The following is a 22,282-nucleotide window of genomic DNA, read 5'->3' as shown; positions in this document are numbered from 1 at the left end:
ACCCACGGGGTAGGGGTAAGGTGGGTGTTCTGTTGAGAACCCCAGCGCTAGAGAACGAGTGAGACTCCAGAGACCCCTGCTTTGGAAGCCCGGCCAGACCTCGCGGCCAGGCTTCATATTCAAACACCAACTTGTCATCGCCGGGGGCTGGACAAGTGATCTGGGAGCATCCCCCACTCTTGGCCACCATGTTCAGGAGCGTGAGACCCCCAGACCCATCATGACCCCCACTGTCAGAGCCACCATGACCCTCTGAAAAGCAGTCAAATGGATCCTGGAGATTCGGAGTTGAAAGAGACTTGAGGACCATCTGGTCTGACATTTCCGGCCCTGAATGCAGACCCGAGTTCAAAGAGAGTTTCAGAGAAACTTCAGTTCTCAAGACAGGTTTTGACTGCCTTGTATAGTGCCTGATTATCTAACCTATTCTTTTTCTATATTGTATATGGTGCCCAATTATATAATCTATCCTTTTTGTATATAATTGGAGAAGGCAATGGCACCCCACTCCAGTACTCTTGCCTGGAAAATCCCATGGACGGGGGAGCCTGGTCGGCTGCGGTCCATGGGGTTGCTGGGAGTCGGATAACCAAATATAAATTTGGTTTATAGATTCCCATGTTGATGTTTCTTCATGTGCTTCAAATTAAATGAAGAAACTGAGTCGTTTTCTTTGAGAAAAGAACATTCGCATGCGACTGGTCCCTCATTGTTTTAATGAGAACAAAAGCAAAATGTTCCACAATTTTTTGCGTGCAGCTACACGGCACGTTTAAGGCAGAAAAGCACCTTCATTAAACGCGCACAAAAGAGGATCGTTCTGAAGTTCTTAGCGTCGGCTTGTGTAGGCTGCATTGTAAACTGACACGAAAGAGCCCCCATTATGGTTTGTGTGCTTTGGTGCCAGAAGGCTTGTTTCTTATGCTAAATTACTAAGTTCTGTCAGCTGCTGGGCTGTCATATAGAGATACAGTAAATCACATTACATTTTGTCATGGATTACACGGAGCAATAAATTTGGGAATAAAGATCAAAGTCGTTCCACAATCACATCTGAGTGTAGGAGGGATGTTTAACTTGTAGAAAACTGATTTAGGTGAAGCTGTTGCAGTTCTTGTGTGCATTTAAAATGAATTTGTGGATATTTGGTTGAAAATGAATCAGGATCAAATCCCAAAATGACTTTCCATATTTGTATTTAGTTCAGGGACGTTAAATTCTAACACCTAGCTTCGTGGTTTGAATTAGATAGATAATTACATGCCAGAGTGGTGGACTCAGTGTAAATTATATTTATGTATTTTAATTGCTTTCATGAGTAAACCATAGATTCCAGTTTATATTTGTTTGGGGTTAGCACATAATTAGTTATATACTCGAGTAGTAATATTGCCTGACTCCTTGGAACTCACCGTTTTGCTTTTTGCTGCATTTAAAACCATTAAAAGTAAGCCAGCTTAAGATCGCTAAGCAACGTTGATTATTTAGACCTTGGTGGTTATTACCTTTGTTCTGTGTTACCATAGAAACCCTTTCAGGTTATCAAAGTTGATGCTATTCATTCATTTGAAACAGCCAATCTCAACTTATTGGGTTCTTTTTACCGGAAAAAAAAAAAAAAAATCACAGTAGAAACGAGATGGAACATGGTGAGCACAAACTGTGTGCTTTCTATAAGTTATGGTCCTGGTGCTTTTATTTAAGAAGGAGCCCTCAGTCACATCCTCACTTAGCCAGAACAGTGGTTCCCAAGTGCACTGATTATCAGAAGCAACAGGAGAGCTTTTAATGCAGATTCCTAGGTCCTAAGCTCCTGGTGGTTCTGACTTCAAATAATATCTTTTTCTTTCACACTGATATCATTTCTCCTAATCTATTCCTTCATTGTAACCCTTTTTGAGGAAGTACTTCTCAATGCTGTAGATTATTCACAGACATTTAAGCTTTGCAAAATTATTTGTCACGATTTTGATTTCTTATTTTGTTTCCTCTTGTTATCCTTTTATTGATGTGTTTTTCTCTAGTGAAATCTAGATTTACACTAGTACAATAATAAAGCTGAGAGCTGAAGAATTGATGGTTTTGAACTGTGGTGTTGGAGAAGACTCTTGAGAGTCCCTTGGACTGCAAGGAAATCCAACCAGTCCATTCTAAAGGAGATCAGCCCTGGGATTTCTTTGGAGGGAATGATGCTGAAGCTGAAACTCCAGTACTTTGGCCACCTCATGCGAAGAGTTGACTCATTGGAAAAGACTCTGATGCTGGGAGGGATTGGGGGCAGGAGGAGAAGGGGACGACAGAGGATGAGATGGCTGGATGGCATCACTGACTCTATGGACGTGAGTCTGAGTGAACTCCGGGCGTTGGTGATGGACAGGGAGGCCTGGCGTGCTGCAATTCATGGGGTCGCAAAGAGTCGGACACGACTGAGTGACTGAACTGAACTGAATAATAAATCAGTCTGACAGTAGATGTAGACAGATCACACCCTGAAACTGATACAAGGATTCAGACCTCCCCATTCCAAACGGGGTCAGGGTAACGTGTGGGTGGGATACAGATATGACGGCCCACAATGCTGATTTTGGTCTGAAAAGAAAGAAAAGGCCAGTTGGTGAGCGAGTGCATCGGGTGGTCCCCAGGGTAGGGGGTCAGGCTAAGATGGGCAGCTTGGTGGTGACACTGCAGAGGCCTTGCTGGGGAAAACTGAACAGTTTGAAGAACTCATCCTCTGTAATGGGGGTAGGGTGGGGGCTTCCACAGAAAGCGTTCTGTTGTTCTATAGATTCTATCTTTGGGCCCCGAGAACTTCTCAGGCTTTTTCCTGTGTCCTCTGATAGCATCGTGATGCTTCGTAAGCCCAAGGTGCCCACGCTGGAACCACTGTTTTAGACCATCACTGTGAAAAGCCCAAAGCAAATACAGTTTTCAGAGAATGGCCTGAGCTGTATGTTTACTACAGCTTCTATGCAAGAAATCGCAGGAGCGGAGACTGGAGAAGTTAAGCCTGCAGAGTGGCTGGGCGTTGGGATCATCCCTGCGGTTCATGTAGAACATCAGGAGGTGCATGTAGGTCAGACAGAAAAAGAAAGAGGAGAGACCAGTGAACAGGCTGGTGTAAAATCCAGGGGAGGAAAGGTAAAGATCTGGAGGTGAAAATCGGTAAGACAGTCAAGGGTGAGAGAAGAGGATTATGGGAAACTCTTGGGTTTCTGATTTGGGGGACTCAGTGATGGAGCGGTTAACAAGCTGAGGAGGAGCTGACTCAGGGAAGGTGATAATGACCGAGGTTAGCTGGGACGTTGGTTCAGTGCCCATGAGACAGCTCATAGAGGGGGCTACCTTGTGGCTGGACTGAGTCTGGATGTGGGTACAAGGGACAGAGCAGTAGAAAGAGAGAGTAGGAACTCACCCCAACAAAAAGGGGACTTAAAGCTCTAAGAATGGACTTTTAAAAAGAGGGCTTAGCTAGGGAAGAGCAGATGGCATGGGGCAGTTATCATTTAAAATCAGCAGAGACCAGTAAGCAGTTACCAGAGAGGCGCCTGAAGAATCAAAACGTGATAGTGTTGTGGATGCCAAGGGAGGCAGACAGTTTAGTAAAAGTGAGTCAGTTCACTTCAGTCGTTCAGTCGTGTCTGACTCTCTGCAACCCCACGGACCACAGCATGCCAGGCCTCCCTGTCCATCACCAACTCCTGGAGTTTACTCAAACTCACGTCCATCGAGTCCATCCAACCATCTCATCCTCTGTCATCCCCTCTTCCTGCCTTCAATCTTTCCCAGCATCAAGGTCTTTTCCAGTGAGTTAGTTCTTCTCATCAGGTGGCCAAAGTATTGGAGTTTCACTTCAGCATCAGTCCTTCCAGTGAATATTCAGGACTGATTTCCTTTAGGATGGACTGGTTGGATCTCCTTGCAGTCCAAGGGACTCTCAAGAGTCTTCTCCAACACCACAGTTCAAAAGCATCAATTTTTCGGCGCTCAGCTTTCTTCATAGTCCAACTCTCACATCCATAGATGACTACTGGAAAAACCATAGCTTTGACTAGATGGACCTTTGTCGGCAAAGTCATGTCTCTACTTTTGAATATGCTGTCTAGGTTGGTCATAACTTTCCTTCCAAGGAGCAAGTGTCTTTTAATTTCATGGCTGCAATCACCATCTGCAGTGATTTTGGAGCCCAAAAAAATAAAGTCTGTCACTGTTTCCACTCTTTGCCCATCTATTTTCCATGAAGTGATGGGACCAGATGCCATGATCTTAGTTTTCTGAATGTTGAGTTTTAAGCCAACTTTTTCAGTCTCGTCTTTCACTTTAATCAAGAGGCTCTTTAGTTCTTCACTTTCTGCTGTAAGGGTGGCATCATCTACATATCTGAGGTTATTGATATTTCTCCCGGCAATCTTGATTCCAGCTTTTGCTTCATCCAGCCCAGCATTTCTCATGAGGTACTCTGCATAGAAGTTAAATAAGCAGGGTGCCAATATACAGCCTTGACGTACTCCTTTTCCTATTAGGAACCAGTCTGTTGTTCCATGTCCAGTTCTAACTGTTGCTTCCTGACCTGCATACAGATTTCTCAAGAGGCAGATAAGGGGTCTGGTATTCCCATCTCTTTAAGAATTTTCCAGAGTTTGTTGTAGTGCAGTAAAATCAAAATTAGATCCTTTCGGAAGACTAGAAAACACAGACTTTCTGAAAGACTAATTGGAAAAATAAGGAGAAGGCACACATACATAAGAGAGGAATTGAGGACTAGGGCTGGAGATCCAGAAGAGATTGAAAGGTACTGAGAGTTAATGAGCAGCTGTACACCAGTAACATTGAAAATCCAATGTTCATCAGCTGGCAAGGAGACAAACAAGTGTGGTGCATCCACACGACGGAACACTGTGTGCCTGGTGCACGCCACGACAAAAGCACGCTAAGACAAACAGGCCAGACACGGCAGGCCTCTGTGGTGAGACCCCACTTACACGCCATGTCCTGGGTGGGAAAATCCAAAGACAGAAAGAAATCAGTGCTTGCCAGTGGCTTCGGGGGAGGATATGACCGTGAGTGGGTGTTGGGGTTTCTTTCTGAGGTGATGGAAATGTCCTGGAACTTAGCGGTGGTGATCGAGATACAGCTGTATGAATACACTAAGAAACACTGACTTGTGCAGATTAAAGTGTGAACTTCATGAAATGTGAAGTAATTATATCTTATTAAAGCTGTTGAAGCTGAAACTCCAATACTTTGGCCACCAGATGCGAAGAACTGACTCATTTGAAAAGACCCTGATGCTGGGAAAGATTGAGGGCGGGAGGAGAACGGGACGACAGGAGATGAAATGGTTGGATGGCATCACCGACTGAATGGACATGGGTTTGGATGGACTCCGGGAGTTGGTGATGGACAGGGAGGCCTGGTGTGCTGCAGTTCGTGGGGTCGCAAAGAGTCGGACACGACTGAGCGACTGAACTGAAACCTGTTATTAAAAATAGGAGATTGACAGCCCTGAGTGTGGTTGAAAGTATGGAACAAAAGAGTGCGTACACTGTGGTGAGAATACAAAATGTCGGTGGCATCATCCTGTAGAGATGAACATTTGAGTTATGAACTGTCAGTTCAGCTAGTGAGCATGTGCCCCAGAAAGTCATAAGTACACACCAGAAGACGTGCACTGGACTGTCCACACCAGCACAGCTCATGGAGGAGGAAACTGGAAAAGTTCAAGTGCCCCTTAACAGATGAATTAGAATAGACTAAAGCCGTGAAAATGAAGGAAACACAGCTGCAAATGAAACATCGAGAATGAACCTTGGGAACAATGTTGTGTGAGAAACCGTGTGTTTCGGGAAATTACGTAGAGCGTGGTTGTTTGTATAAAGGTAAAAAAATAGTAAAGCTAAGTGATAAGTTGGAGGTACTTACACAGGTAATATTTTCTAAGTCAGGCAGTAAATAATATCCAAGAGCTGCTGATTCTCAGGAGCGAGGAGACACAGTGGGCTGGGAGGACGTGCTGGTGTCTGCAGTGTGGGATGTTAAGTTGTGTGGTCATTTCAGGAGGGTTCTTTATCATGTTTCATAAACACACAAAATATTGTGCCCTGTATGTGTCCATTATTATAAACGTTGACAAATAAAAGTCATTAGCAATATCAAAAGCCACAGAGTGCCCCAGACTTGGGGACAATTCAGAAAGAAAATTGCTTCCTTAGTAAAGAATCAGAGGCAAGTAGTTATTTTTATGGACTTGAAGTGGAATAATGAGGAAGAGTGAGGAGAGTTGGCTCAGTGGTAAAGAAGCCGCCTGCCAATGCGGGAGACATACGTTCGATCCCTGGTCTGGGGAGATCCCCTGGAGGAGGGCATGGCAGCCCACTCCAGTATTCTTGCCTGGAGAACCCCATGGACGGAGGAGCCTGGTGGGCTACAGTCCCTGGGGTCTCAAAGTGTCAGACACACCTGAGCACGCTTGCACACATACTAGGAGAGTTGCCCACAAAAGCCTGATTTGGGAAGCTGCTCTTCTCGTACCTGGCACTGCCAGCCTGTAAGCTCAGCGGTCACCCAGCTCTATCTTGTTTCCACTTCCTCCACTGGAGAACGCAGCCTGCCTCAGCCGTCAGCACCCCTCAGCCACTCACCCTGAGTCCTCAGTCTGCCGGCTTCCCCTCCTGCTCAATCTTCCTTCCCCTGCGGTTTTCCTGCTCCTCCCTGAAGAGCTGGTCTTGGTCCTCCTTGCAGGGCCGACTCACCGCCCTCTGCTCACTCGCTGTCCTGAACGTCCACCACACCTGCATGGCTAAACCTCAGTCCAGTTTAATCTCTGTTGTCCACTTCATGTGCACATTATAAAATCATGGCCAGGGAAGGTAGGTGATTAGCCTGTGCTCACACCGCCCACGTTGGTTTAACGTCAAAGCCGGTGCTGTTCACCAGCATGTCCCACCGTGCACCGTTTGGCAGCTGTGGGCCTCGTCAGTCAGAGCAGCTGCGCTGATGAAGAAGACCTCTGTGTGCAGACCAAACGGGAGCCTTAGCACCATCCTCCTTGTTGCCAAACGTTTCGGATGTTATTTTCAGTGAATTGGTGCGGTCAGTCTCTCAATACTGGCAACCCTGGAAAACTGCATGAAACTACACACGCACTAAGCATTTGTAATAATGAAGATCTGTCACCCTGCTTATTTAACTTCTATGCAGAGTACATCATGAGAAACGCTGGGCTGGAAAAAGCACAAGCTGGAATCAAGATTGCCGGGAGGAGTATCAATAACCTCAGATATGCAGATGACACCACCCTTATGGCAGAAAATGAAGAGGAACTAAAAAGCCTCTTGATGAAGGTGAAAGAGGAGAGTGAAAAAGTTGGCTTAAAACTCAACATTCAGAAAACTAAGATCATGGCATCTGGTCCCATCACTTCATGGCAAATAGATGGGGAAACAGTGGAAACAGTGTCAGACTTTATTTTTGGGGGCTCCAAAATCACTGCAGATGGTGACTGCAGCCATGAGATTAAAAGACGCTTACTCCTTGGAAGGAAAGTTATGACCAACCTAGATAGCATATTCAAAAGCAGAGACATTACTTTGCCAACAAAGTTCCATCTAGTCAAGGCTATGGTTTTTCCAGTGGTCATGTATGGATGTGAGAGTTGGACTGTGAAGAAAGCTGAGTGCCGAAGAATTGATGCTTTTGAACTGTGGTGTTGGAGAAGCGTCTTGAGAGTCCCTTGGACTGCAAGGAGATCCAACCAGTCCATCCTAAAGGAAATCAGTCCTGAATATTCATTGGAAGGACTGATGCTGAAGTGAAACTCCAATACTTTGGCCACCTCATGTGAAGAGTTGACTCATTGAAAAAGACTCTGATGCTGGGAGGGATTGGGGGCAGGAGGAGAAGGGGACGACAGAGGATGAGATGGCTGGATGGCATCACTGACTTGATGGACGTGAGTCTGAGTGAACTCCGGGAGCTGGTGATGGACAGGGAGGCCTGGTGTGCTGCAATTCATGGGGTCGCAAAGAGTCGGACACGACTGAGCAACTGAACTGAACTGAACTGAACTGAATGACTAAATCTCAAGACTGCCTTCTCAGCACTTTTCTGAACTTCCAAATTACCTGTGAAAGGGACTAGAGCATTTGTTAAGTGTTGAGACTACTGCTTTATGTTGAACTTTCTGCAAACCTAATGTAGGAACTTCCTGTAAATACATTATTTTATAAATTCCCTACTAATATTCATTACTTTATACAAGTGAGGCAAAAAGTAGAAAATTTTCTGAAATAGGTAAAACATTAATGGGATCTATGAGTATGCCAAGTCAGGACATCTAACTCCTAGATTCAAAGCTTATTTGAAATAATTGATTGCTTGACCAAAAACTCAATTAGAATCATTTTAACATGTTTTGATGTCTGAAGTCACATATTTGAAATAGATCTTCTCCCCGCTTCCTGAAAGTGCCATGTCAATGACTGTGCCACTCACATATAGATCTACTAAGTACATTTAAAATGTATATTATGTATGCTGAAATTTGTTAAATACACTAGTCATTTTCTTTAACATTTGTCAAATCATACAACATTAGATTTTGGCATAAAGCATAACAGCAAAAACATAAAAATATTATAGAAGGTAGAGAATCTTAAAAAAATTAATTGGCCCCATTTACATTTGGTCTTTGATGATAAATTCTTTTTTGCACATCAGAGAATAGCTGCTTCTTCCCTGGAGCAAAATAAAGTTTTTTTTCTCCTTCATTCTCTCAAAGTTTATATTTCTGCCCAAGTATTAAATGCATTTCAGTTTCTGTGGCCTGTGCTTCAGAGAACTTCTCTGAGGGTGAGCTTTTGAAATATGATTAGATCTTAATTCTTTAACTATTTTCATAAGCTTTTTTCACAGTTTGCATTCTTATTCAGTAATGGGAAGAAAACTCATGTAAATCTTATATGATCATTTCTGGGTGTTAGCCATGTAAGCATGTATGTTGCAATGGTGAGAAAATCAGTCTCTTGAATTACAGGGAGGGCAGAAAGCCAGCTGCCCCCCATTATTCTTTAGGTTGTCCATCACAGACCTGAAGACCAATCATTTTAGTCCACAGTATCGACCACAGTTATCAAATCTGGGTAGAGAATGCATCCAGTATTCATTTGCATATTCAGAAATGGGGCAAGTTCAGGAATATGGGCATTTTTTCTGAGAATGGATCCATCAGTAGTTACTGAGGATAGTCAGTGGTGATATTGATAATGACATCACAGCCCTTTTCCAAAACTGTCTAGTTTCTTCCTTCTTTAATAGAGAATATAGCTCCTTACCAAAAAAATAGGCATTGACAAAAACCAAAACACTTGGGGCTCCTACTTACTAGATTAAGGTTCTGGGTAAAGCAACAATATAAAATGACTTAAATGAATTTTCTAGAAATGAATCAAAATTGAATCACTAAGTGTGACATTTGCTGATGTTTTGCAGTTTAGACCAGTTTGCCGTTTTCTCAAGTCAGAATTTGCGCTTAATGATGGAAAGGAAGGAGGAGCCTTTAATTAAAGTACCCTTCCTTGTAATGATCGTCTCAAACTGAGAACTTAACTGGGACTCCAAGGAAGATTCAGATGTTGTAGGGGCAACAGCAGGACTCGATCTCATCAATAGCGACTCCGTACGGAGACAGGTGGTTATTAGACTCATCGTGGTGATCATTTCATAACGTATGCAAACATCAGGTCATTCTTCAGGACAAAACTAACAATAAATGTCAACTCTATTTCAATTTTAAAAAGAAAAGCATCCTGTGATCTTGTGCTGCTGGATAGGGAACTCTACTCAGTACTCTGTAATAACCTATAGAGAAAAAGAATCTGAAAAAAGTGGATATATGTATATATAGCTAAGTATTAATAATGTACACACCTTTGCTACATACCTGAAACTAACATGCCACTGTAAATCAACTATAGACCAATATAAAATAAAATGTTTAAAGTTAAAAAAATATTTTCAGTTTAAAAGCTTACAAAAAAATCTTATGTTAAAATTTATCATCGGCCACTCCCTAATAAAGATGAGCTGGAAATTCTAGGGAAAAAATTACAGGGGAAACAATAATTTCAGAAATACCCTGGTACATGCCGATATTTGTTGTTGTTTAATCAGTGAGTCGTGTCCAACTTTTTGCAACCCCATGAACTGTGGTCCTCCAGGCCCCTCTGTCCATGGAATTCTCCAGGCAAGAATACTGGAGTGGGCTGCCGTGCCCTCCTCCGGGGGATCTTCCGACCCAGGGATCGAACCTGTGTCTTCTGCATTGCAGGCAGATTCTTTACCGTTGAGCCACCAGGGAAGCACTTCCTCTGCTGTCTGTCAAAGATGTGACCAATTTCCAAGATCTTAATTGAAGCTATCTGCATTTCATCTTCAGTTTTGAAGGATACTTTCACTAAGTATGCAATTCTAGATTGACAAATTTTTTGCTTTCAGCACTTTAAAGATTCATTATGTTATCTTTTGACTAGTATAGTTTCAGATGAAAAATCCTTACTCTTTTTACTGTATCCTTTTTCTGGATGTTTTTAGGATTTTACCTTTATTTCAATTCTTGCGATTTGATTATGGTATATCTGATTTGATTTTCATTGTCTTTCTTTATTGTTCTGGTTCATTGATCTTCTTCAACTTGTGGGTTTATAGTTTTCTTCACATTGGAAATTTCCCCACAATTATGTCTTTAAATATTTTCCCAAACCTTCTCCTCCTGGTAAACAGTTTCGCGTATGTTAGTTGTTGTGACATGGTCTCAGCGGGTCATTAAGTTCAGTCTTTTGTCTGTCTGATGGTCATTTGGATTTAAGATGCCTTTTCTTCATATTCAGTGATCTTCTGTAGTGCCAAACCTGTTATCCCACCAGTGAACTTTCCTTTCAGAGAATACATTCCTGTGCTCCAGGCTGTTCAGTCCTTTTTTAGTTCTGTTTCTCTCTTCACTGTGTTCAAGTTTTTGTTTAAATACGTGGGTCTGTTTTTAATTAGCATTTTAAAATCTTTGTCTACTAATTCCTCCATCTCTGTCACTTCTGGGTCCAAGTCTGTTGCCTGACTTCTCTCCTGCACACATATTCCTGCTCCTCCTTCTGTCTGCTTATCTTTGATCCTTCAATCCAGTATCTGCCTCCTGAACAAAGGCAGGGCGAGTGCTGGGCTTCTCTTGCCAGTTTCCCACCCTTCCCAGGGGCACGGACCTGTGCTTCCTGCTCCCACATCACATCTGACAGCAGTGCTTCCTGCATCTCTTCCAGTTTCCTGGCTGTTTACACAGCAGGCTATGTACAGCCCCAGGTACTCTATCCCGGCCAAATGTAAAGTGTGACTTTTATTTATGCTTTCAAACTTACACCTTTATTTTGAGGTACAACACAGAGATTTTTCAAGTTGGAAAGTTCTGTAAATATATTAAATACAAGTATTTGTTATGAATTCTCTGAATATTGCTGTTGGCAGAGCAGTACACAGTTACATATTAACATCTGGCACCAGCAGCCATAACCACACTCACAGTGTTTGATGAAGCATCAGGTGGATTCCTGCAAAGCTTATGAATAGAAAACACTGCACAGTAAACCGAGCTTTATGCTGCATTTCAAGATTCTGGGAAGCATCTTTCTCTTTAATCCTAAAAGCAAATATATTATTCAAAGATGTATGTTATTATATTTTTAAAGAAACTTCTCTATATAAGATCTGGGCTTGCCTCGAATATGAGTATTCTAGATGAGTCTCCTAATTTTCATCTCCCCAGGTCACGTTCTTGGAAATCATGAATGCCTGGACTTTCACCACTAATGATAGGAAATGAGAAAAAAAAAAAGGGGGGGTGGGAGGGGGTGGAGAATGAAGGACTCTTTTGGAATTAAGACAAAATACCCTGCAGAAAAAAGGTAGCAATTAAGATGATTAACCATCAACACTTCTGTGAAAGTTATCTGGTGCTCCTTTCCAGAAGGGTCTGGAACCCAAGAGTTTGATGGGAATCACAGAGAAAGTGGATGAACACATTAGACTCTCGAGCAGAGAAGAGTGAGCCGAGGAAGCAGCCAGGAGGAGCAGAGGCAGCTGAGCCCCAGGGGCAGGAGGCCAGGCCATGGGGGCCAGGAGGTCGAAGGACAGCAGCGAAAGCAAAACCGCTTTCTCGTTTCAGGACTCTCCTCTCATCTGTTATTCTGTGTCTGTTCAGGCCATGCTGCAGATGATTGTTGGAAAATCGTGTTTCTAAATAGTAACCATGGCCATAAAAATAAGATTAAAATAACTAACCCTAACCTAATTTTATGTATGGAAATAAAATGGACAGTCAGTACATCCTGAGAATAAAATTATTCTGAAGTGTTTTGGAGGCAGTTTGCATCGTAACTGATCTGTAGAATTTCAACAGTGCTAAACTAGAGCTTTTTAGACTTACTTAAGAGGAGTTCCAGAGAAGGCAGTGGCACCCCACTCCAGTACTCTTGCCTGGAAAATCCCATGGACGGAGGAGCCTGGTAGGCTGCAGTCCATGGGGTCACTAAGAGTCAGACACGACTGAGCGACTTCACTTTCACTTTCCACTTTCATGCATTGGAGGAAATGGCAACCCACTCCAGTGTTCTTGCCTGGAGAATCCCAGGGACAGGGGAGCCTGGTGGGCTGCCATCTATGGGGTTGCACAGAGTCGGACACAACTGAAGCGACTTAGCAGCAGCAGCAAGAGGAGTTCAGAAATCCAGGTAGCTGTGATTTAGGCTCAAACAGTAAAGGCCTTGGAGGGGGATATGTTCATTTTATTTCTTCAGTTGGTCTCATTATTCCCCAGAGTATTGATTCTGCTCCCTGTGGCTCTGGCAAGTCCTGGAGGTGTTCATGTCTCACCAGCTGGCCTCATTTTAAAGCCAGCATTGTCGATTGTCAGTGGCCGGGATGCTTCCTGGATCCCGGGGCTCAGACTGACCCTCTGCCTCTTCTCTGCCTGGTTTCCCCGGTGACTGCTGACACCTGCCTGCACACCTGGGCTCTCCCAGAGCCTCCTCTGCCGGCCCTGCAGAGGTCCCCGTGAACCTCTCCTTCTGCACCCCGAACCAGGGATGACGGACCTCACCGCCCACCCTGTCCTTCACTCAAGGACACGGCTCCGCTAAAGCTTAGCCCCCCAGTTCCGCCCCCTCCACAGTCAGGCCTCTCCGTCTTCCTACACACAGCTGTGCTGTCCTCCTATGAAAAACAAACGAGCAACTGCCCTTTCTTTCCACACTTGCCCTGCAACCTCCAGCCCATCTCTCTGTTGTTCGGTAGCAGAGTCTGGACCCCTCGCCCCAGCTCCTGCCATCCCCTCATCTCCTGGGCTCCACGGGGCACTGGGCCCACTCAGCTCACATCTGGACCACCAGTCCCCCTCATGCCCACCTTGACACTCTGAAAGTATTGATGAAAGCATCTTTAAATTAAAAAGTACTGGCTGAGACAGATGCACCTTGTGAGTTTCTCCACAGCCTGGGTTTCCTCCAGAGTGGTTTATCAGTCACGGAGCCGCAGGGACTCTGAGTCCCTGGGAGAGCAGCCGCAGTCAGGCCCGGCCCCTCTTGGGGCTCCAGGTGGGAGGGCCTCGAGGGAGCTGGGGAGCTTGTCATGAAGCACAGGGCTGCGTAGTCAGCTTGGGTCCTGTAACAGACCCACATGGGCGCCTTGTCAGGAGCAGAAATGTCCCCCCAGCGGCTGGGGGGCATGAGTCCGCGGTGGGTGCCGGCAGGACCCCCCTCCCGCCCCACCCCTACACATGCGCCTTCTCACTGTGACTGCGCGACTGCGTGCGGGGCTGGCCGGGCCTCTTCTTACTGGCGGATCCTGGCTCCAGAGCCCCACCCTGCAACCCAGTGACCCCCAAACGATGCTGTATGTGTGTGTGTCTGTCTGTCTGTCTCAGCCTGTCTGACTCTGTGCGACCCCACGGACTGTGGCTCGCCAGGCTCCTCTGTCCATGGGATTCTCCAGGCCAGAATACTGGAGTGAGTTGCCATGCCCTCCTCTAAGGGATCTTCCCGACCCAGGGATCGAACCTGTGTCTCCTGCATTGCAGGCAGATTCTTTACCGTCTGAGCCTCACTCCAAACACCACCACTTGGAGATGGTTTGTTCCCTGGAGAGGTGGAATGAGAGAGGAGACCCAGGGCTAAAATTAAAATGGAATTGTACAAGAATCCATATCCTGAACATCTAGACGCCCTTCTGAAAACCTTGGTCACCAGGTGTGCGCCTCCAGGCGGTAAACCCAAGGGCACAGCGCTGGGCAGTCAGACGATGGCTGGGAGAGCCCGGGAGCCAGCGCGCAGCCATCCCCAGGCCTGCCGGTTCTAGAGGGCCACGCTTTAAATAAGAATGAATGCCAAAGGTCACCCAAAATGCAAAGCAATTTCTAAGGTGAAAAACAGACCAAAACGGGCAGGCTCAGCAAGGAAATAGAGGGAACTAAGAAAAAACAGAGATGCTCTAGAGAGCAGAGCATGTGTGTGTGCTTGGACACACAGACGTGTCTGGGTATATATGAAATTAACCCCCGGGGAGCAGTGGGACCCTGAGAGGCCCTGGGCCAGCGCTCCAGCCGGCGCGGGGCCTGCTCCCCTTTGGGTCGGCTCCCTCATGCCCTGTGAGTGCTGCTGCGGCGGGTTACTGAACCTCGCTGCACCTCAGCTTCCTCAGCCCTTATCAAAGGGGGCGTGATGGTGCTGTTCAGAGAGCAACAACAGAGCTCTTGGAAATATAATTGCATGGCAGAATTTTTTTTAAATCCACAGTTGAGAAATCCGTACAAAATATTAATATCAAAAAGACAGGGTAATAGAGAATAGAAACGATGAGAAAAAGAGACGATAAACCTGAGAGGTGTAGTCCTCAGAGCTGAAAGGCAGGCGGTCGGAGAGAGGAGACAGAGGGAGGGAGGGTTGGGGAAAAAGGAGACAGTCATGACCAAAACCTGTTCTAGAATGAGGGCCACAAGCCCAGACCGACAGAGCCAGTGTGCTGCCTGCACAGTGCGTGGGAGGGGAGGCCGGAGGCTTCACCACGACGTCCCCCCGGCTCGGAGGATAAAATGGAGATGCAAGGCTCCCAGAGACAGCAAAGCAGCTCACACACAGGCCCGGAGCTTGAGAGCAAAGGAGAGAACGCGGCTCTCGGGGTGTGGGCTGGTTCTGGGAAGGCCACCCCACTTCCCGGGCACAAGCACGCTGCGATTTAGGTGCACTTGTCACTCCAGGGAAGGAGGGCAGGAGGGGCTCAGATCTCAGCTCAGCGCCTCTGGGCCTCCCCTCCACCTCGGTCAGGAGCGTCTAGTTCTTTTATCTCTAAACTAAGGGAAAGGGCATTAAATTTACCTCCCCTCCTCCTCGCCACCCCTCTCCCCTGGTTTCCTCTTCCTGCTCTTTCCTGTCTCTCCCCCTGCACCTCTGAGCCGGCACACTTCTGCTGGATCTATTTCTGTCTCTCCTTCTCCCTTTCTCTTTCCACAGAAGTCTGTGTTTGCCTAATAATTGGCAGGAGAGATCTTTTTTTTCTCTTTTGCTTTTTAAGTGATGAATAGTTGGCATTAGATCAAAGGCAAGGCCTGTGGTTTTCTGGCTGCCCCAGAAGGGCGTTGCGGCTGGCGGCCGGCCCAGCGCCTGGTGACGGGCGTGTGCAGAGACGCCACGCTGACAGGTCACTGTGTGTGTTCGTGTGTGTGCTCCTGTCCGTGTGTTTTTCAGGCCAACAGCAGGCTGAAGCAGATTGAGAAGGAATACACCCAGAAGCTGGCCAAGTCTTCTCAGGTAAGAACGTTAAACAAAACAGAGCAAAACCAAAGCAAACAAGAAAGAAACCTCAGCATAAAGGGGTTTGTGCTTCACAGCTCAACGCACTTCTTTTCAGTCTTTTTATGGATGAGTACCATGTTTTGATAAGTATGTGTATAGATAAAATAGGTTTTTAATATTTCAGTCTCAATTTTTAAAAATCAGGCAAATCGAACCATTTGAACCAACACACACAGCCAAGTCGTGGCACCTGTGTGCTCAGGTGTTGTAAAACCAGCCTGTGCACTTGGACAAGCCCCGGCCGAACCACGTTTCACAAGGGCAGGAGATACACGCCTGCACTTGTGATAGAAACGCTCGTGATGCCATCTAGCTCTTCTGCAGTGTTCCATGTTTCTTCACCTAAATGCTGATTTCAAACTGTAGTGCCAGAGAAGACTCGTGAGAGTCCCTTGGACAGCATGGAGATCAAACCAGTCAGTCCTAAAAGAAACCAGTCCTCAATATTGATTGAAAGGACTGATGCTGAAGCTCTAATATTTTTGTCTTCTGAAGTGAAGAACTGACTCATTGGAAAAGACCCTGATGCTGGGAAAGACTGAGGGCAGGAGGAGAAGAGGGTGTCAGAGGATGAGATGGTTGAATGGCATCACTGACTCAATGGACACTTGCTGTACTTAGTCACTCAGTTGTGTCCAGCTCTTGGCAACCCCATGGACTGTAGCCCACCAGGCCCCCTCTGTCCATGGGATTCTCCAGGCAAGAATACTGGAGTGGGTTGCCATGCTCTCCTCCAGGAGATCTTCCCAATCCAAGGATCAAACCCAGGTCTTCCACATTGCATGCAGATTCTTTACTGTCTGAGCTACCAGGGAAGCCCCTCAATGGACATGAATTTGGACCATTTGATCCCTCCTGGTGAGGGACCAGGAGGCCTTCTGTGCTGCAGTCCATGGGCTTGTGAAGAGTCAGACACAACTGAGTGGCTGAACAGCAACAGCAAAAGGCTGGTTAACAAGATTCAAAATGGCAAGTTCACCAAGGTAAATTAGCAGCTCCACTGTTGACTCCTTTTGGGGGGAAGAAAATTTACAAGCCGGCGCCCCAGCAAACGCTCCTTGCTGTGTGTTGTTACTGCAGTCGTTTTAGTAGAAGGTTTTCTGCACAAGTTGTTATAAAGATCTCCTTTGGTATCACCCAGGAGATTCCAAGCATTCCTTAGCTGTGTGAGTCATTCTGGAATAAACAAATGCTGCTTTTCATCTTACTGATGGCGAGATTAAGCCATTTCATTTTATAGACATCATATCTAATGACTTTTTACATCAGCTTTTCTTAGTATTTTCGCCATGAGTGCAGTGAGCTGTGGCGGTCAGCTGAAACGTTTGTGCCTTTCTACAGGTCACCACACAGAGGTGTTACTGGCAACACCACAGCAAAGTAATAAGAAAACTTAAGAAATGTTTGGGTCTCTGATCATATTGACTGGCGGAGGAAATGGCGACCCACTCCAGGATTCTTGCCTGTGAAATCCCATGGACAGAGGAGCCTGGCGGGCTAGAGTCCAAGGGGTCGCTGAGAGTCGGACACGACTGAGCAGCTGAACGACAGCAGCAGCAGTCCCAGTGGCGCATTCAGTCCTCGTTCACAGGAACTTGGCTTAGAGACTACTCCTGGCCCCATTTTTCACTGGAGAAAACAGACTCAGAGAGGCGAGGTCACACAGGTTAGCAGGTGACTAAGCCAGCAGCCAGCCTGTCTTCCAGCTGGAACAGAAACTCTTAACCTGACACCACCCATCTGACCCAACCCTCACATTTTTAATATGGCAAAACTCTGCCGAATAACTATGAAATTTCTTAGGTTCTGCAGTTATTGGTAAAATGTGATATATAGTCCCATCCTATCGGGAAAGCAAGAAGTCTTTGTCTGAGTGGAGACTGATGTGTTTATCTGAAAGCTGAAGGCAATTCTTGATTGCCCTTCTCCCAAGAAAGCAAACAGGGAAATGTTCTTTTTAATCCAGTGAGAAAGGTTGTTCTAGTCAAAAGAAATCTTATTACTCCGAGTGCTAAACTAGAACATGAAAACACCCGAGCTGGCATCCCCTCACATCCTGCTTGCAGTGCTTTATGCTAAATGGGGAGGCAGGAGGCAGCTGCGGGTGAGAAGCGAGACCGCTGATGGGAATGCCAGGATGAGCAGGGTGTTGACGTTTATCTCAGGAAAGGTGTGAAGGAGCCTGACTGGTCCTCGGTAAAACAGATGGAACCTGAGTGGCGTGGAAGCACGGCTGAGCCTTCTGAATGCCTGCCCTACCACTTGGGCCACCGCGAGCCGGTTTCCTGCCGCCTCCCGAGTTCCCTGCGCTCACTTGTGAAACAAGGGGCAGCGGTGACCTCAGAGCCGCTGGGCGCAGGGAGGGCTTGGAACCCAGCGAAGGCCTTCACCCTGTGAGTTCTCACCGGAGCTTGACAGACAGGAGAGAAGGGGGCGGAGGATGGAAAAGAATGGAAGGAGCAAGAAATTGGGTATTTTAAATTTATTTTGGGGTGCTCAAGAATTGATGAAACCTCCCTCCAAAATCTGGAGAGGCAGTGGGGTGCTGACCATTTCCCTCAGTAGGGACGAGCAGGAGGCAGGGAGCAGAAATCAGCTGTGCCCGCGGTCACATCCCTAAGTGAAGGGCAGGGCGACCCCCAGAGAGAGGGCCCCCACCGCAGGCCCGACCTTCCCTGGGAGGCGGGCTGGGCTGGGCTGGGCTGTGCGTGCCCCGCAGCGTAAAGCTGATGTGCGTGTGAGCGCGCGCGCATGTTTCCATCTGCGACCTGGCGCTCGAGAAGCGCTGGCCCACAACCCAGTCAGTTCAAAGCAGCAGATGATTCAAAAATAAACACTGTGAGACGGAACTGCGGGCTGACTTTCACTGTTTTCCCGAGATAGTTTGCTGGAATCTCTAGCTCGTATCTCAGCTGAGGGGACTGCCGAAAGCAAAGCTGCTTAACTGTTTATCAGATTTTTAAAAAATCCTTCTCTCAAAAAAAAAAAAAAGATGAACGCATTAGTAATGAATGCATGGTACCTAGGGGAGCATCAGGTTAAATTTGGAAAATATTTTAAATATTTTCCTCCCTTGAAGGAACTTACTTCATCCTTAAGATTTTATCAAGCTGTAGGACCTCGTGGCTCGTGGCCCCTGCACCCTTGGGGACCCGGGACGGTGCCCCCTGACTCCCCCCAGGATGCTCAGTGTCCCCCCGATGGGGACGCTGGCACCCTCCCTGGGCACATTCCTGGGAGTTCCCATCAGAACCACATGTTTGTTCTTTTTTATCTTAATATTAACTTTGCCTTTTCATCTTTCATGTGGTCTTCCCCACTCAACTGACTTACCTGGTGGCCATTTTTCAAAGGGAAATCTTGCCGTCTTACAGGAATGTAGACAGTGTGGAGAAGTGCTGGTGGAGCCCACCCACGGCCCCCCACGCCCCCGCTGGTGCAGAGCGGAGCCCAGGCGCAGCCCCCTGCCCGTGCCCCGGTCTTCCCTCCCTGCCCAGCCACCCGGAGGGCACGTGCACCCCTCTGACTCCTAGGATCTTTTCTTCAGTGTTTGCCAAACCCTGCCAAGTACATTGTACTTTAAAGAAGAGTTTTATGAAAATCTTGACTATACTATGATCTGAAAAACAAGAGTTAAAAATGAAAGCCTACTCTCTAGAATCCTGTTATTTTTGAGACCTGGTAAGACCACTGACGTTTATGCAGAGTATATCATAGCTCTCAGTGGTTAGGTTGTTCCCAGCATTAGCCCCATATAGGTTTCCTTTTGCTTCCCCATATACTAATTTTCAATATCCACGTGGAAATGTTCTAACCCACTTCCTCTAAAGCTAACACGGGGTAGACGTTTAGTTGAGTTATGGCATTTTGTTCTATGATTTTTAATATGATTAAATCAAAACCAGGAGGGTTTGATTATGATTGTGTGTGTCCGTTTTTGTTTTTCTAAGAAACTTTTTGAATTATCATTCTATGAAAAGACTGTGTGTGCGAGCTCAGTCATGTCCAACTCTTTATGGCCCCATAGACTGTAGCTCTCCAGGCTCCTCTGTCCATGGAATTTTCCAGGCAAGAATCCTGGAGTGGGTTGCCATTTCCTCCTCCGGGGGATCTTCCCAACCCAAGAATCAAACCTGTGTGTCCTGCATTAGCAGGTGGATTCTTTACCACTGAGCCTCCTGGGAAGCCCTGTGAAACCCTATGAAAAGACTAGATTATCTCAATGTAATCACTGAGGTATTATATCACTGATTATATTATAATCGTAGTATAATTGTGGATCATAGTTCCACGACTTCAGTATCTATCAAGTGCCAGTGATGTGCACCGAAGAGAAGATACTCTCTCACAGGCGAGGGCTACAGCCGAGACCTGCTTAACTAGTTAGCGTGATTACTTCTCAGTCTCAGAGTAAACCTAAAACTGCTTCTAAGTTATCCACATTTCAGTCACCTCTCTAAATGGATCACATCTGTCAGCCTCTCAATTTCATTGTGAGGCATTTTACCTAAAGTGTTTTGAAACTCTTCCTGAATCATCATAAGTTTTAAAATGCAACTTTCCAAAGATAATTTCATTATTTCTCCCAGAGGCATCTCATTATTCCCGCAAAGAATGTAAGGTTTCCTTTTCTAACAAAAGCAAGCGTGTTTCCTTCAGAACATCCTGCCCTTCACCCGTTGTTCCTTCCAAAACATGCAGTAACTGCTTTTTGATGAATGCATGTCATAAATCTTCTAAAAGGAAGAAACCCACATCTCATGTCCTTGTGGTCATTTGAAGAGCTCCCCAATTTTTTTTTTTAATCTTCAGTCTTGGTCAGTTAGAAGCAAATCTAAATCTTAGTAATTCGTAAAGACACGAAATTACTTTGTGCTTTAACAGTGCCTCGTGTAATCATGGTGAGGGATGCACAAATCAACGTGTGATGAATTGGCACAGAAACAAGCACACATGCACGGTGAGCGCGCTACAGAACGCAGCTCTCGCTCCTGCCACGCTCTAGTCTACTCAACTTGAAACGCTGCAGTAGCCATAGAAATAGTTATTTTTACTATTTGGCCCCAAGTTCTTATGAAATATCCATCTTGGGTTTCATGTTGGGCCAAGGAAATCTGGCTCCTCCTTATCTCTGGCTCCTCTGGCTCTGTGACTGCGAGCTGATCATTCTGTGCCTCAGTTTTTGACATTTACTCTAAGAATTTAACCTTCCCTGTTTCGTAGAAGTGCTATAAGAATGAACTGAATTGATGCCAACTTGGAAACATTTAATCAGAATTCAAAAAACAGATGAAAACATCTTCGTTCTCAGTAAATGAATCCCTCCGCTCCTTGCAGAAGGTTCCAGTTTGCACTTTAGAATGTAATATATTTTGTCATTTATTTCACACTTGTCTTCTATTTGATTATTTTCAAATTCTAAGTGTTGAACTCAGCCACAGTGAGCTTGTGCACTTCTCAAAGCATAAATGTTCCTTTTTGGGGTAAATGCTCTATTTTTGTCAGCGTGTGTGAGCTCAGTCATTCAGTCGTGCCCGACTCTTCAGCCCTGTGGATTGTAGCCCACCAGGCTCCTCTGTCCAGGCAAGAACACTGGAGTAGATTGCCATGCTCTTCTCCAGGGCATCTTCCCAACCCACGGACTGTACCCGCAGGTCTTGTGTCTCCCGCTTTGGCAGGCTGGGAAGTCCGTGTCAGTCGTAACAGCTAATGTTTCTACAGGACTTGGCTTCTGGAAGACTCCAGACAGTTTTTGTTTACTGCCTCACAATACTGTACTCTAGTTTTGTTATCAAAACACAGTTGAAAAACTGAGCTTCAAGGAAAACACAGAACTAAGTGGTCCAGTGTTTCTCACCAACCAGCCCTTCTCCAGTAGACCCAAAAGTATAAGGGCCTAACCCACGATGAAAGTTTCTTCTTCTTTTATTAGAAGGGAAAACTGTTACCTCCTTCTGAAAGGAAGTTTGTTGAACTGCTGTTGAATTTTAAAGGAAAAGGAGACATCCGAACCCAAAGAAGAGTAAAGCTTCCAGTAAACCTGTTAAAGAGAAAAGGCCCTCACCCGATTATTCGAGACCACAGAGGGGACCCCGTGACAGAATAGAGCCAGTCCTCGAATGTGGAGAAGCCACAGCAGTCTATATGAGTCAGGAAGAGAGCAACCTGTTGGGAGCGCTATCAGGATAAACTCCTCTTCAATCCCGAAACCTTGTTTAGAAGGAAGAGAGGGCAGGAGCTCGCTGAGAGGAAGCGCCTAGCACAGCAGCCCGCCCAGGCGGTGGTCAGGACTCTGCCTGTGTCCTGGTCGCGCGCTGGGTCTGCCTGTGTGTCCCGCTCTGTGAAGACGGGTGATGACAGTGCTGGCCGCACAGGAGTGACTGACACAGGAGCGGAGG

At 46.1% G+C, this 22,282-nt stretch overlaps 1 protein-coding gene across 4 annotated transcripts in view; it reads left to right on the top strand.

Annotated features, from left to right (window-relative positions):
• CEP112 (centrosomal protein 112) overlaps nucleotides 1-22,282 on the top strand; it is a 322,059-nt gene that overhangs the window by 235,569 nt on the left and 64,208 nt on the right. For 3 of the 4 annotated variants that reach the window (XM_070774228.1, XM_070774232.1, XM_070774229.1), the window contains one exon: nucleotides 15,777-15,839. In XM_070774228.1, the coding sequence (XP_070630329.1) occupies nucleotides 15,777-15,839 (63 nt within the window). Of the gene's footprint in view, nucleotides 1-15,776; nucleotides 15,840-17,225; nucleotides 18,115-22,282 lie in introns of those variants that run through there. The other variant, XM_070774231.1, reaches the window with a different exon arrangement.

This window comes from Bos indicus, chromosome 19, assembly GCF_029378745.1.
Source record: "Bos indicus isolate NIAB-ARS_2022 breed Sahiwal x Tharparkar chromosome 19, NIAB-ARS_B.indTharparkar_mat_pri_1.0, whole genome shotgun sequence".
NCBI classification, from domain to species: domain Eukaryota; kingdom Metazoa; phylum Chordata; class Mammalia; order Artiodactyla; family Bovidae; genus Bos; species Bos indicus.
Note: the sequence above shows the minus strand (reverse complement) of the source record. Positions and strands in the feature narration are given on the sequence as shown.